General features: G+C 46.0%; 1 protein-coding gene across 1 annotated transcript in view; it reads right to left on the bottom strand.

Annotated features, from left to right (window-relative positions):
* Nucleotides 1-446: 446 nt before the first annotated feature.
* The window catches only part of stx1b (syntaxin 1B), a 33,385-nt gene continuing 18,540 nt past the window's right edge, over nucleotides 447-15,291 (bottom strand). The window contains exons 2-10 of the mRNA XM_046415120.1: nucleotides 15,073-15,147; nucleotides 12,703-12,802; nucleotides 8,286-8,360; nucleotides 5,770-5,843; nucleotides 4,526-4,634; nucleotides 4,314-4,387; nucleotides 2,915-3,052; nucleotides 2,719-2,829; nucleotides 447-2,622 (exon numbers count right to left, since the gene is read on the bottom strand). Of these exons, the coding sequence (XP_046271076.1) occupies nucleotides 2,542-2,622; nucleotides 2,719-2,829; nucleotides 2,915-3,052; nucleotides 4,314-4,387; nucleotides 4,526-4,634; nucleotides 5,770-5,843; nucleotides 8,286-8,360; nucleotides 12,703-12,802; nucleotides 15,073-15,147 (837 nt within the window). The 3' untranslated portion in view covers nucleotides 447-2,541. The remainder of the gene's footprint in view (nucleotides 2,623-2,718; nucleotides 2,830-2,914; nucleotides 3,053-4,313; nucleotides 4,388-4,525; nucleotides 4,635-5,769; nucleotides 5,844-8,285; nucleotides 8,361-12,702; nucleotides 12,803-15,072; nucleotides 15,148-15,291) is intronic.

The following is a 15,291-nucleotide window of genomic DNA, read 5'->3' as shown; positions in this document are numbered from 1 at the left end:
TGTTATTTGACAGTGTTTGTGCAGGATTGTCCAGTGTAGTCCTCAACAGAGGCAGGTGGACCTCCGTATCACAGAGCCTGTGCACAGACAAACCTTCCTTCTTAACCCGCCCCCCCCCAGTCTAAAGCCAGAGTCACAATACTGTGTTCATCACACCCCTGCGTCCACGTTGGGGTGACACACACATTCGGTTATAAAACATGCTTGTACAACACAGTCTGCAAATGGAACACAAGTTTGCAGTACGTGGATCCGAGCTTAACACATTATGTAGATTCCTGTGAGAACTGAGACTTTCTTTACTCAGCTTCACCGCGTTCATTTCTGACACAAATTCATTTGTGTAAAAAAGTAGTAGAATGACAGTCCTGTTCACTAACTGCTAATGCTAAAGCAATATGATATACAGAAAATACATTTTAAAAAAGAACCAAAGACAAATTTACTTTACTTGATAAAAAGAAACTAGTTTGTCAAACTAGACTAAAACTTTCAAACATCAGCGGCAGATTAATGTCCGCCCGCTGATGAAGACCGTGAGACCTTCTGGAAAAGTCTGGCAAGCGAACTTTGTGCTTTCACACTTCCCATCTTATTTCTTCAGTTTCAGTCTTTTCTCAACACTGGACCGGACACACCGAAAGTGTCTTTAACTGCAGAAAAACAGAAAACTTGTGATGAATCTCCAACAAGCAGCTTCTACACAATCTACATGCAACACAAGTAACTGAAGCTAAAGCATGCTAAGCAGCTCAGTCTAACACTAGCAACAGGAAAGTTAAAAGTGTGTATGTGAAGGGGGAATTTCAGTGTGAAACATTAAACGCACCTGAGGCGTTCATGCATGTGCTGTGCTGTGAATGTATGTGTGTGTCACATGACGAAAGCCAGCCAATAGGTGAAAGTCTCTACTGTTCAGCAGTACCTTTGCAGCTCAGGTACTGAAACGGTGTGAATTAAATATGACAATCCCCAAACACACACACTCAGGCAGGAGATGAAGGGATGCAGGGAGGAACCGCAAGTGCATCAAATCATACAGACCAAAGAGTAACCGCTAAACGATGTGAGGCCGAAACGTCACGGGACACGCCACGCACGCACTAAAACAGCAGCACCACGGAACAACGAAGCAACAGACGTTCCCCATCGATCAACAAAAAAGCAACGATATCACCACGACACTCAGGTAAGCAGGGCTCGCCAGCATCGCCACGTTTTTCTACATTTTCTGTCCGTCTCATTTGCTGACTAGCTTGTTTGTGGTAGGTTATTCTTCTTCTTTACTTTTAAATGTGTTCTCTTCATTTTTTAGAATCTTCCGGAAGAACAGCTGTGACAGCTTGAAGTGAAATCTGACCTCGACTGACAATATTTCCACAGCGATGAGCTTTTTGGTGTGCTGATGTGAACCCCCATTCCTCGTTGGCTATCTCGGGTGCAGGAGGCGGGATGAGTCCACTTCCTCTGACCTAAACTGCATAGATTGACTGTCCGTCTCCTGCCACCCTCCTTTAAACCCTCCTCCTATCCCCCCGTCCCACCGTTCACCTGTCAGTCAAACGTCACGTCTGGCCCTCCCTCCCCCTGCTCTTTGGTTGGATATGTGTGACAAGAAGGGGAGGTTATTGTCATGGAAACCTGCCACGCTGCAGCGACACCCCCTCAGTGGTTTCCCCACCAACAGGATGGCTGTCAGAAACCATTCAGTGGGCCGCGCGTCCCGCTCTTTCCTTGTGGTGTTTTAAATGGCGTGTGGCAGGATGCGCTTTGCCAATCAAAACTAATTTTATCGGCCGACTGAGGTGAAGAAGGGGGATGAGCCAACAGCCAGGTCGGTCCCTCCCTTCCAGAAACACGGGGACAAAGTTGGTTCTACCAAAGCCAGAAGGGTGTTTGTTCTGCAGGACAGCGGTTAGAGCTCCAGAATGAAGCGAGGGAGCTGAAAAGATTTTCGTGTGGAACGTTGAGCATGTTTATGGAGAACATGTTCAGTGCTGTTGTAAAACAGGCTCCAGATCCTCAACGAGGAACTAAGTTCAAGAACCAAATGAAGGCTGGTCCTGCAGGACTCCCACCCAGCAGTCACCATCACTGTCCGGAGACTCGAAAAACGAAAGAAACTTTTAAAAAAGAAGAAAAAAGGCAAACAAACAAACAAGTAAATGTCATATTATAGGTCATAGTTTTTTACAGGTAGCTAACCCACGTGGTGCTTCATATGTTCAATACATTTACATGTACATCTGTAATAAATAGTAAGTTTGTACCCTCTTTTTGTATAAGTTATGTGTTTAAGTCAGCTATTATGTGATGGCGCTTGTTCTTTTTTTTTGTCTTTGTTTTTTGAACCCCACCCAACCCTGCGGCGTTTCCTCTTATCTGGGATTGGATTGTTATCTCTTCCTAGCTGATTGGTTATCTGTCTTGCATTTGTGTTTCAAGTTTTTGTGTTGTAGTTGTCAGTGGTGTTTCTCGTCTCTGCTGGCGGTCAGACTGTCGGTCGGTGTCGGTCGTCACAGCGGCAGGCGGCGGAGTGTCTCAGAAGCCCAGCGTGCCGCCGATGGTTGACGCCAAGACCACGCCCAGGATGACGCAGCAGATGATGATCATGATTTTCTTCTGCAGGGCGACAGACGGGACACACAGGTTGGTAAAAACACAGTGAGGAGTGTTTGCGGGCTGGTTTACTTTGGTGTGTTGGTTTGAGCGTGTTACCTTGCGGGCCTGGCTCTGGTATTTGACGGCCTTCTTGGTGTCGGATACGGCTCGCTCCACGTAGTCGACGGAGTGTTCCACATTGTACTCAATTCTGTCAATCATCTCTCCCTGAAAACACACACGCACATTTTTAACACGGCCAAACATTGTTTTAGCGTGCACACGTGTGGAACTTCCTGCTGACGCGTCACACCTGGCTTTCCACCAGCATGGCCATGTCGACGAACATGTCGTGCAGCTCGCGGATGCTGTTTTCAAGCTTGATGATCTCGGTGTGTCGGGTCTCGATCTCGTTCAGAGCCTGCTTGGTCATCTGAGAGTCCATTTTGATCTGCAGGAGACGACACGTTGTCAGACAGTTTAACTTAAGATCACAGAAATCAACAAGAAAAACATAAAATGCATAAAAAATTAAACAGATTCAAACTAAATGTTGTGTTGGTTCAACTTTTTGGTCATCTGGCGTGAAACGAATGGTCGTAACCTTCAGCCTCACTGGATGTCACTAAGCCTGACACACCGGAAGGATTTCACAACAGGAGAAACAAAATACTTTGACTTCTCAAAAACAGAAAAATAAGAGTCTGTTGTCATACTCACATTATTGTTTCTATCACAGTTAAATTTACTGTCAACACTTCCCACAGAGGATACAAATTAAAAGCATGCCAATAAAGGCAGGGATTATTCCCTAGAAGGCTTTTAATGTGAAAAATCTCTTGAACGCAGCTTTAACATCTGTAGAAAAACGGCCGAGTAGAAGTGAGAACCGGTCAGATTTCTGTCACTGACGTCAAACAGCACAGATTGAGTTGCACAGATTATGTCGAGGCCACAGCCAGCATGTTGGAAATTAAATAAACATTTCAAACCAACATCTATAGTTAATAGGTATTTATCTTAAAACATGTCACAGTCGCTCAAACCAGCCAGCAGATTTAAAGAAACATCACTGAGGAGAACCTCTGTTTTCTGTGACTTGACACTTTTAAAGTGTGTTGTGCTGTGGTCGAGGCTACACGAACGCTGGCCGTTTGTGTGCTGGCAGCAGATTTTCATTTCAGAGTGTGGATGACAATGTGACATAAATGCTCCAAACGCCGTTCCAGTTTCTGCCGTTTCCTGCTGCTGGTGTCCAACTCACTTACCATCAAAGAGCAACTCAACCTCAGCTGTAAACCTCGTTTTCATGGTGCGTGTGACCTCACAGGTGGGTGTGGCTTCAGCCAGAAGAGCTCAGCGACATGTCGTGATTTTCAGCTCAGTGTTAAGTTACAGAACTGACCAGAGACCACAACAGCAGGTCATGTGACCTCAGCCGCAGTCGGCGGCAGTCGTGCCCACACAGATGTGAGCTTTTAATTTGACGGAGAAAATAATAATGTGAGGCGTCTCCGTCAAAATAAGAGCTTCACGGTGCAGCAGATCCTCCCGTCACCCTCCACTCAGTCGTGTGACAAAGGCCGTATTCACTTGATGTGTCAGCGCACCTTGTAGCCGTTCTGCATCCCCACGGTTGCTGACGACCACGAAGGGATGCAGAACGGCTGAGGTTAACGCAGCCCTCAGTCGGGCTCTGGTGCGGTGCTTACATCATCGGTGAAGATGGCCAGCTTGCCACTCTCCAGCATGTCCTCGAGTTCCTCGTTGGTGGTGGTTCTGCCAGCTGCAGACAGAACACAGAAACAAGGACAGAGAGAAGGTTTAGAACAGCACATCACATGTGACCACACACAACTGACTTCAACCAACAGACGTTTGAGCCGCAGGCAGAACCGCTGCGCTGTGTGTAAAGTGTACTCACTGATCTCCAGCTGTCTCTGGATGCGGTCCTTGCAGCGGTCGCGGTACTTGGACTGCGTGGTGTTGTACTCAGTCATCACCTCCACAAACTTACGTGACAGCGTCGAGTGCTGCAGGACGACCAAATAAAGAAAGTGAGGGAAGAGAAACGAGCAGCTGTCCACACAGCTGTCCACTGGGCTCTGATGTTGCTGTTCTGATCACATCGGTGTATCATGTGCGAAACGATCGGTGGTGCAGTGGTTTGCTCTGTCGCCTCATAGCAAGAGGGCTCCAGGTTCGAATCCCGGTCTGGGCCCTTCTATGTGGAGTTTGCATGTTCTCCCTGTGCCTGCGTGGGTTTTCTCCGGGTTCTCCGGCTTCCTCCCACAATACCAAAAACATGCACATTAGGTTAATTGGCTGCTCTACATTGCCCCCTAGGTGTGAGTGTGAGAGTGTGTGGTTGTCTGTCTTTGTGTGTTGGCCCTGCGATTGACTGGCGACCAGTCCAGGGTGAACCCCGCCTCTCGTCCGTAGTCAGCTGGGATAGGCTCCAGCTCCCCCGCGACCCTGACGGATAAGCGGTGTAGAAAATGGATGGATGGATGGCTCTCCATACAGAGAAACTGTGTGTGTGTATGTGTGTAAGGTGTTGATGCTGCAGTGGTCCTCTCCTCCAGCAGGAGGCAGTGGGGAGCAGCCTGAAGGGGAGGAGAGGGGAGGCAGCAGCCAATCACAGAGCAGCTTACTGCCTGTCACGCGAGAAGAAGCAGGCAGCATCGACTCACGTGATATTCATGTCCAAAAAAGTAAAACAAAGTAAAAGTACTACTACCACACTGTTAAAGTCAGTCAGTACAATCTGTCTGGTGCATTCAAAGTACTGAGTGCAGTAAAGCTAAAGATTCTTTTCTTTCTGGATTTTCTCCACGAATCCACTGACTGAAGGAATGAAGGTTGGATTAACTTCACCACTGAAAAATGTAAGAATAAAATCAGCAAATAAAGTCAGTTTAAGTAGAAGAAAACAAGCTGAATGATGAGCAGTGCAGCATGTGAAGCTGCTCACCTGTCCAGGTGACATGTTCAAAGTCTTTAAAAAGGAGGTATGAAGATACATTTTTGAACAAATTGTGTTTTGTATGAAATGTTGACATGGCTGAAGATGAGTGACTGAAAATAAAATTCTGATTGAAGACAGAACAGCAGTAAAAACCACCTGTCTTCATGTGGACGTCAGCGGGACACCTAGGCTGCTCTCACCTGTGTTTTACGGATCCTGAGGTCCGCTGATGATCTGTTGAGACCCTCCTCCTGCTCGATACTTTGCTCGATTGCTGCAGGAAAACACACGAACACACACACGGTCAGTCTGATGCTCTTATTGTGAAGGCCTTGTCCATGTCTACCCTGCCACAATAAAGCCCCTGCATAGCTGAACTGCACTGAACTCAAGCTTGAACTGACTAAATAAAATCTGCTGATGATGGAGACGGAGCAGAGAGCCGACGTGGTCGCTCGTGTCGAGTCGAGCCGCCTGATGGGTCCTGGTCCGACTCCCCCAGAGGAGCTGAGAGGAACTGCAGGTTCATCTGCTGACTCGCTCCAGCGCTCAGATCACTCTTATTATAAAGTGCACAATAAAGCTGAGTACAAGTACAGAGTCAGTACAGTAAAGAGTGCAGGTTTGAGACCTTACTTGAGAGTTTCCATATTCTCCTACTTAATACTTAATACTCATCCTCGTCTTCCTCCCGCAGCTTCCCTCATCATCAGCAGCTGAAGCTCCATTATTCAATAGCCAGGAGAAACACTCGCCGTTAGCCCAGAGAAACATGATCATTAGCCACTGCTAGCAAAACACTCTCAGCTCACACACAAGTGTCAGAGGCAGAGGTGCATTGTGGGTAACTTAAGCATGCAAGTTTTTGACACGGAACAAGAAAGTGCTGCATTGTTTTAATACAGCTGACGCACCGTCTGACTTCCAGGTGAAGACCTGTGGCTTCAGAAAAATAACAACCTGAGTGTGTGTGTGTGTGTGTGTGTGTGTGTGTGTGTGTGTGTGTGTGCCTTTGGATGCCATGGTAACTGACTGCAGGTCCTGATGTCATGTGACTGTGATGTCAGTTTGTCTCCTGCGAGTGATGAGACAAACTGAAATGCTTATATAATATTTTCCACTGTGTGTGTGTGTGTGTGTGTGTGTGTGTGTGTGTGTGTGTGTTTCCTGGCTCTTGGCCCAGCCTCCCTCTGCTGGATCCTCGATGATTCAGCAGTATCACACAGCACTGATGGTGTGTGTGCGCTTTATTTGTGTGTATTTTTGTGTTTTTATGTGACAGTGAGATAAAAACCGAGCGAGTAAGCAACAGACTGTGAGTGTGTGTGTGTGTGTGCGTGTGTGTTTGCAACATCTTTAGCATCTTAGTTTCAAAAAACAAAGTGATGTTTGTTCTTACATAAGAAGCCTGTCAGTGAGACTCTGAGCTTCAATAAAAATCACTCATGAGTGATTTTTATTTTGACCTTTGATCTTTGTAACCCTTTTAGATCAAATCCAAAAAACTACAAAAAACTCCTTTCCTGATTTCATCCGGTACAATAAAAGAATTCCAGCCAGTAATATTAAGACAAAAACTTTATTCACTGATTTTGGTAAAACTGGAACATATTTGGAGAAAATGTTTTCTGGTTTTGCTCTGATGTCCTCAGCCTGAATGCTAACAGGAGAGGACAGTTTGTGGACAGGGACTTCATATAGCCTTAACTTTAAATGTTAGCCATGCAGCTAACATGGCTCACCAAGCCCTGTTAGCCTCAGGGAGCCAGAATGTACTTAAACTACCTGGTACCTGTTAGCAGCTCCTGTTAGCAGCTCCTGTTAGCAGCTCCTGTTAGCAGCTCCTGTTAGCAGCTCCTGTTAGCAGTGTAGCCGCGGACGTACAGACAAAAACATGATTTCTCAGTAGATTTCTGGACGGACGTCAACACGTGTTTCACGTCCGTGTGTCCACGTTTCACTCAGTTAGGACTCCGGTACAAAAGAAACGGAGACACCACCTTATGGTGCAAATTGGTATTGCAGTAGTACAACATGTACTACGCTGTGTGCTGTACTGACTGTGGGAGGGCCTGTGCAGCACCACAGCCCGACTGTCAGGAAGACGTGATGATGATGATGATGATGACTTTTCAAGAACATGAATCTGCTGTCAGAGCTGTGGGCGGAGTCTGATTGCTCCAACATGCCCCACCTCCTCAGGGAAGACACAGCTACAGTAGGAGACATGCTGCAGAGTGTGTGTGTGTGTGTGTGAGACAGGACAATAACACTCAGGCCTCGTGGGGTTTCCAATTATAGCTTTATCTCCAGCATCACTGCTATTCTCAGACTGCATATGTACAGTCTGGGTGTGTGTGTGTGTGTGTGTCTTCTCACACATGTGCATCAGTGTTGTGTATGTGTGTGTGTGTGTGCGTGGAGTGAAACCTCTGGCTGTTCACATTAAAGCAGTGATGTCCTTGAACCTTCAGCATGAACCAGCCCTGTGTGTGTGTGTGTGAGTGTGTGTGTGTGTGTGTGAGAGAGAGAAACTGTCCCTGCGATTACAGCTTGATAAATCACCACCACTGTTGCTGAATATTTTCTTCTTCTGCTGTTGAAGGTCGACAATCACATCCTGTCTGGACTACCGTAAAACCTCTAATATAAAGGCCTGATTTAAATCATGTCAGAGTCCAGAGATGTGAGGATGTTTCTCAGTGTGAGTGCGTACCTTTTAACTTTGAGCGAACTTTATTGGCTGTCTTCTTGATGTCAGCTGTGAGGTCCTCCAACTCCTGCTTGGTCTCTGCAAAGAAAGACCAAGAGAATCAGCTTGTTGTTGTCTCTTTGCATTCTCACGCCCACCACAGACAGTCAGCCCTTTGCTCATCTTAACGTCAGCTGATTCAAAGCGGATCATTTTACTGACACCGATCGGCACCTGGGCCGTGTTTTCATTGATCAGAAACAAAGTGACTGTAGAGGAAGTCCTCGACCGGAACACATGACTTCAGTCAAAAACGTCACACAGCTTTGGTTAAGTTTGGTTAAAAGAAGTACAAGCTGGTTTTTGGTTTCGCTCAGGACGTGGCCCCCTGAGTGTCCTGTGTTGGACTCCTGTCTGCGCTGACCGTCTCCCCCTTCATGCTGTGTTTGGTACTGCACCGTCATACACGTGTACGTGTAAAGTGCTGTTGAGGGGAAAACATGACAGCATCACAGTATCTGAAGTCAAAAGGTGAAGAGAGACGACGAAGAGGGGGAGGAAGAGGATGTGAACAGCAACATCACATCATGTCAGCCATGTTGGAGGAGGGGACGGCACACGTGTGTGTGTGTGTGTGTGTGTTAGCTGCAGCAGTGCAGTCAGATTTATGAGCGCTGCAGTGCCATTCAGCCGCTGCCTGCTCTTCCTCTGACTCACTCTGTTGTGTCCGTCTGACCGCCTCCCTTCAGCCTGCAGCTTTGGTTAGCATGTGATGCTAAAGCTCAGAATGACAGGGAATAAAATTATGTTTGTTTATTTATTTACTTGCTTTTATTTATGAGCATATTACTAATAAGAGCACTAAGTGAAGGAAAGGAAAATACACGCTTTAACATGAGAATAAACACAAGCTCTTTATTTCTCCTCTTTACATTGGGTCATATTCTAATGAGAGTTTAGGATCCAGATTAATACTTTATGTACATACAGACAGAAGACAGAAATGGTGAATGTCAATACTTTTTTTGAAAACTGTGGACAAAATTTTCCTTCAAAAAATTAAATTGCAAACAACTGAATGAATGTGCGTTTCTGTATTTGGGAGGTTTTTACTTTGAAATATTTTCTCACCAGCTTATATTTAGTTGTATCTCTGCATGTTTTTCCTCCTTTGGTCTGCTAAGATTTTTGAATTGTGACTGAAATTGAGCACGTTGGTCTGTCACTTTTAATGAGGATAATAATCATCATCGTATATCCCACAGATACCATTCGTTGGGCCTAATTTACCTTACAGGGACTTCTGGTTTGTTTTGTTGATTGACAGTGAAGCCAGCCAATGAGTGAGCAGGGTGTTGAGCTGCGATGTGAGGAGCATCACAGTCTTTCTGAATGGCTGCACTACAGCTCCCATCATGCATTATTCAGGCAGAAACACTGGATTGCATTTTGTATGATGGTCTGAGAGCGAGCTGACCCAGAAACGAGGAGGAGGAGAAAAGAAGAAGAAGAAGAATGGAAGCGACGTGTTTTCACCAGAGGGAGGGAGAGGAGTCTGAGTGTCGCCTCACTTTAACATGAAGTGATGTCTGTCCACTTCAGAGATCAGGACCAGATCCTTGTTTCTAACCAGCTGAGCCCATTTGCTTTCTCTTTACTTGCTTTATTTTGTTATTGTTAAGCTGTCAAGGACGCTTGAGAATTCCTGCACATTTCAAAATAAAGGTCTTCCACAGCAGCCCTATTTTAATCTTTTTAAATACTGACAACATTTTACAATCATTTATCTAAAGATTTCTTACTCAGCTGAAAACTAAACAACGAAATCACACATCATGTTCTTCATCACCACTTCAACATGATCTAATGAGGAGCAGGAACAGAAGAAAAAGAGAAGAAACAGCCAGTAGAGCCTCAGACAGACAGACAGACAGACAGACAGACAGACAGACAGGCGTCACTCACATGTCTTCCGTGGTTAACCTCCTCATCTCCTCTGAGGTTAACCCAACTTCATGCAGTTTAAATACTTCAACCAGAGGAGGAGGAGAGACTTCACAGGCAGCATACAACACAACAGAGATGGAGAGAGAGAGAGGAAGAGGAGGAGGAAGAAGAAGAGGAAGGAGGAAGGAGGAAGGAGGAGGAGGAACGAGAAGAGGAAGATGATGAAGAAGAAGAAGAGGAACAGGAAGGGGAAGAGGAAGGAGAAGAGGAAGAGGAAGAGGAAGGAGGAAGGAGAAAGAGCAAGGAGAAGAGGAAGAGGAAGAGGAAGAGGAAGAGGAAGAGGAAGAAGAAGAGGAACAGGAAGAGGAAGAGGAGGAGGAAGGAGAAAGGAAGAAGAGAAAGGAGGAAGGAAGGAGGAAGGAAGAAGGAGAAGGAGGAAGAGGAAGAGGAAGAGGAAGGAAGGAGGAAGGAGGAAAACTGGAAAGAGGAGATAGAAGGGAAGGGCGAGGAGGAAAATGAAAAAAGAAAAGGATGGAAAAGAAAAAGAAAAACATGGTCATGCAGCAACAGAAAAACATCAACATGCCGACACTGAAACAGGAAACGTTGTGACGTGGTTGTCATCTGGACTCTTTGCGTACGTCTCATGTAAGCCGATCGCTGCTGGCTTTCATGTGTTGATTCAGTCAGTTCATTAGAGTCAACACTCAGCTAACAAATCAGCTCAGTTGTGCCCACACGAGCTTCGCTCCTGCAGCTTTAGCTGCTAACAGAGAAAAGTGTCGCAGATGTCCGTGAGCGAAGCTGAGTCAGTGGGTCCAATACAGAACCGACCGGGAGACTCTTTTGTGGATGTTTGCTTGTGACCAAAAAGGTTCAAATGGGTAGGAATTACAGGAATTTTGTCTCTAAGTGGCAGGAAGTGGCTCATCTGTCTGGTAAGAAGCCGAAGGCTCCGTCAGTGAAACCTGGCGCTGAACCCTGGCGCTCGTCCCGAATCTGACGAAGAACCGGAGTCGAAGCCGGACTTTTCACGGCGAGCTGCTCATGACAGCACAGACTCGGCTTCGGGCTTCAGCTGCGACACTGAGTCATTAATGCTGAGTCACAGTGTGTCGGGGTCGGGGCGAACGCAGTCCAGCGGGAGGAGGAACACTGAGCTGTAGTTATCATCCGCGAGCTTCAGGGTCACGTTATTGACACCATGTTGAACATTTTATAACTATTTATAGTGTGAAGTGTCCGCTGCAGCAGCCGGTGTATCTGTGAACGCACCCGTCTGCTGTGCGAATCAGTAAAGCAGTCACTTTTATTCTGACAGCTGGCTTTTATAAAATTCAGCTTGTAACCGCAAACTGTTTGGTTGTTTTGTTTGCATATCACGAGTGTTCGTCAAGACCTGAACATTAAGGTTTTTGTCAAGACAACTGAGGGTTTCAGACCTCTGAGTTGAATCGACTCATTTGGGCAGATCTGAGTATGACCACACCTGAACAAGGCTTTAGAGGAAGGGGTTTCAGTCTGGTCAAAGACCCAGTTGTGGAGCAGCTCATGCTCAGGTGCCTGCCGTGCTGAGGAGTTTGTTTGTTTGTTTGTTTGTTAGCATGTGATCTGCAGAAATGTGCTTTGTTATATTGTTAGATTGCTGTGTTGTGTTACATCTTAAATCCACCATGAACCCAAAACTACATGAACCTTCAGTCATTAAACGCTACTGACTGAAGGGCGCCCTCTCCTGGCAGCTAGTTAATGTAAAATGTGGTCAGTCGCTGATCTCTTTGCACAAATATTGTGTATTAATCCTCTGCATGAACATGTGTTCAGCGGGACTTCTTGAAATGCTGCTGAGAGGGAGCAATGTGGTGCTTGTAGTATGTTGTTCAGTGAAATGCGCTGAATACTAAACCACTTAGCATGTTAGCACGTTAGCAGCACAGTGCGACCAAGTGTCCGGTTCCACTCACGCTCAGCAGGTCAGTTGTGACTGGCTGCTTTTCGATCAATCAGACGATAATCAGTGCCTTAACAAAATCCGATCTGAATACATTCAAATAAAAGTTCAGACCAACCAGACAGAGAAAAGTCAACTCCTTAATGAACCTGGTTTGTTTCATAAAGAAGCTCACATTTATGGAAAGTGGCGCTGGACCTTACACACCGATGTTCAGATCATTATATTTATTGATTACAGCTGCAGTTGGTCACTGAGAGTGACAATGAAAAGGCGTATCTAATTTTCTTGACATCAGGCTGAACGCACCTGCAGCTGCTCTGCTCTGCAGCTGGTTCAGCTAACATTAGCATTAGCTTCACACAAACAGCAGCCACACAGACAGTTTGTCTCCGACTGCTCGTCTCTCTTCTTTGTACTGATGTCACCACGTTCGCCATGTGCTCACGTGTTAACTTTGTGCGTGCAGCGTGATCAGTGACAAATGACATGAAGCTGAACTAAAACACGTCTCGTCCCACACTGAAGCTGACTGTGTCTTACTTTCGTCAGGATTGGGTGCGGCCAAGATGGCGCTGTGCTGCTTCTTGACCTGCTCCACGTCCTCCGACAGCTTTTCTATACAGCCTCTGATCTCTTCAACCTGCACACACACACACACACACACACACGCACCATAGTGATGTCATCACAGGAAACCTGAAAACAAGTCTAAATGTTAACAGCAGCATGCTAACATGCTAATGTCATTAGCTAATTAGTATTAGCTACTAAGCTGTAAGAACAAAGTGCAGCTGAGGCCATTGAAATTGAATGAAAATTTTGAAAATAAAATCTCTTTTGCACAAACAGACTAAGAAGGCAGCATTAAAACATTGTTACAACAATAAAAATAAATAACATAAACAGACTGAAACGTCTGCTTCTCACTACTAAAGAGTACACATATCCATATCCAATTAAGATACATAAATGGGTATTATATTCCAAAAGTGACAGAGAGTAAGAAAGACTGATGTGAAATAGGATGGACAGAAGCCCGGGGTGCAGATCAGAGCTGAGTTCAGGGTCCTGATTCTGATGTGTCGCGTTCACAAACCCGCAGACGAAACGCCTCCGTGTGCAGCTTTGCACTGATGATGGGCTGTTCTTCACGTTCTGTTTCCTGTCCTCCACACAAGATGCTGATCAGCTCTGAAGCTTCCCGCCCTCAGCTGGGAGATCAGCACCACATCTGTGCGTGCCGTTCCAGTCGATGTCTATCGGCTGACCGCCATAATCCACCTTTCCCAGCAGACTGCAAGGTCACTGCTCTCCCACGCCTCACAATCAGCTGCAGCTTCTCTTTAAACGCTGACAAAGTTTTGGTCTGACGTTCTGCACTCGAGGTCGGCAGACTTTATCTCAGAGAGTCAGAAAGGTCCAGAGGCTGGACGGGCTCTCTGTAACACGTCCGTCATTCTTGTCATGTGAGAAGTCTGGTCAACATACAAGCCAAAGAACATGAGTTCATGATCTTAACACAAATGTTGGACTGTCGGTGTCAGCCAAACCAGGAAATGAAAATAAAAGCTTGACGCTGACACTGGATAATGACTCAGAGCTCAGCACTAGAACAAGTGCCAAATGATCATCAGCCCAGCCCATTGAAATGCTCGGATTATACTGTCCACATCTGCATGTCTCCAACCACCTAGAGACAGAACGCGGACACAATGACTGGACAAGAACTGGAGTATTTGACTATAAAATGAGCTCCACACAGAGTTAGCCGAAGGTGCTGGTAGGCTAATTTTCTTCAGGCTTGCTAAAATGTCTCTTTCTATGTGAGCAGGTGATCAGTGGAGGACAAGCATAACGGTCCCCGCCACTTTTCAGGCTGCAGCCGTCCATCAAGTGTCCTACTGTGAGGCTCCATTTGTTTCATCCTTCAAATTAAAATATCCTTGATTTTATCTTCATTTATCTTGGACATTTATTGACCAAGAAACTTCTTCTGACTTTCTGCTGAAGGTGTAAAGTCTTTGTAAGTTATCCTTACAAGGACCTGCTGTTTGTCCCCACAGTGTGGCTGGGTGAACTGGTCCTCATCACATCTCTCCGTGGACATGTTGCCGAACTTAAGTTGGGGCGTGGACTCGTAACTTTTTAAACAAAAAGTCCACATCACAGAAATGACTGACTGAGGCGAGACTTCAGCTGAGTTACGGAAAGTCGAGTAATACAGGGAAATTTAAATGAAAGTCCGTTTGCGACAAATAAACTACCTGTGGACACCTGTGGACAGTCTGCAGACCTCTGCTGCTTTATGTATCTCAAACTGCGATGGCGGCTGTTTGTTTGTTCGTAAACTGTTTGAGTGTTAGCCCTCCTTCACCCTGACATGACCCTGAGATGGGTGGAGTCACTGGATCCACTCCACGCCTTTAATAAAATGAGGCTTTAATGAGGATCCTCCTTCACACTTTGCTTTAGAGGCTGCTGATGCTGCTGAGAAGAATCACTTTGTCTTTGTTCCTTCAGATGTCCATCGAGGTGTGACGGGATCACCTGACAGGAACGCTGCAGATCAGGTGGTCCTCAAGTCTCTCACAGCGAAATCACTTTGATTAGTCCAGTTCTGCAGCACTTTACAGCAGACCAGGAAACAAACTTTCCATTCAAGTTTTATCAAACGGCTAAAAGTGAATAATCTGTACAATTCAGAGCTCACTCATATTTCAGTCGGTACACAAACACTTTTTTGCTGAGCTGGAGTCAATCTGGCTTTGGTTTTGTTGTCATTTTTTAAATTCCTCTCATTATATTTAATTGTTTCATCCATATGTGCACATATGGTCTGTACACCGAAAACATTCAAAACCTGCGCAGTCTCACCTGCTAAGCCCCGCCCCTGTGTGCGTCGTGTCTTACCTGCTCAAAGAACTCGTCCATGAAGTGGTCCCTGTCGACCTGCACCACCTCCTCATCGTCGTCACTGTCCTTAGCCTGCAGACAGACAGCAGACAGGTGATGCAGTGAGCTCTGCAGGTCTGCAGCGTTTCACAAAAACCCTTCGCAGCTTGAGTCTGGAGCCTCGGCGAGACGCCTCGGAACAGTTTCAGCTACCTGGGTTCAGTTCAGTCTCAAAGA

The sequence above is a fragment of the Scatophagus argus genome, chromosome 16 (assembly GCF_020382885.2).
Source record: "Scatophagus argus isolate fScaArg1 chromosome 16, fScaArg1.pri, whole genome shotgun sequence".
Classification (NCBI taxonomy): Eukaryota; Metazoa; Chordata; class Actinopteri; family Scatophagidae; genus Scatophagus; species Scatophagus argus.
Note: the sequence above shows the minus strand (reverse complement) of the source record. Positions and strands in the feature narration are given on the sequence as shown.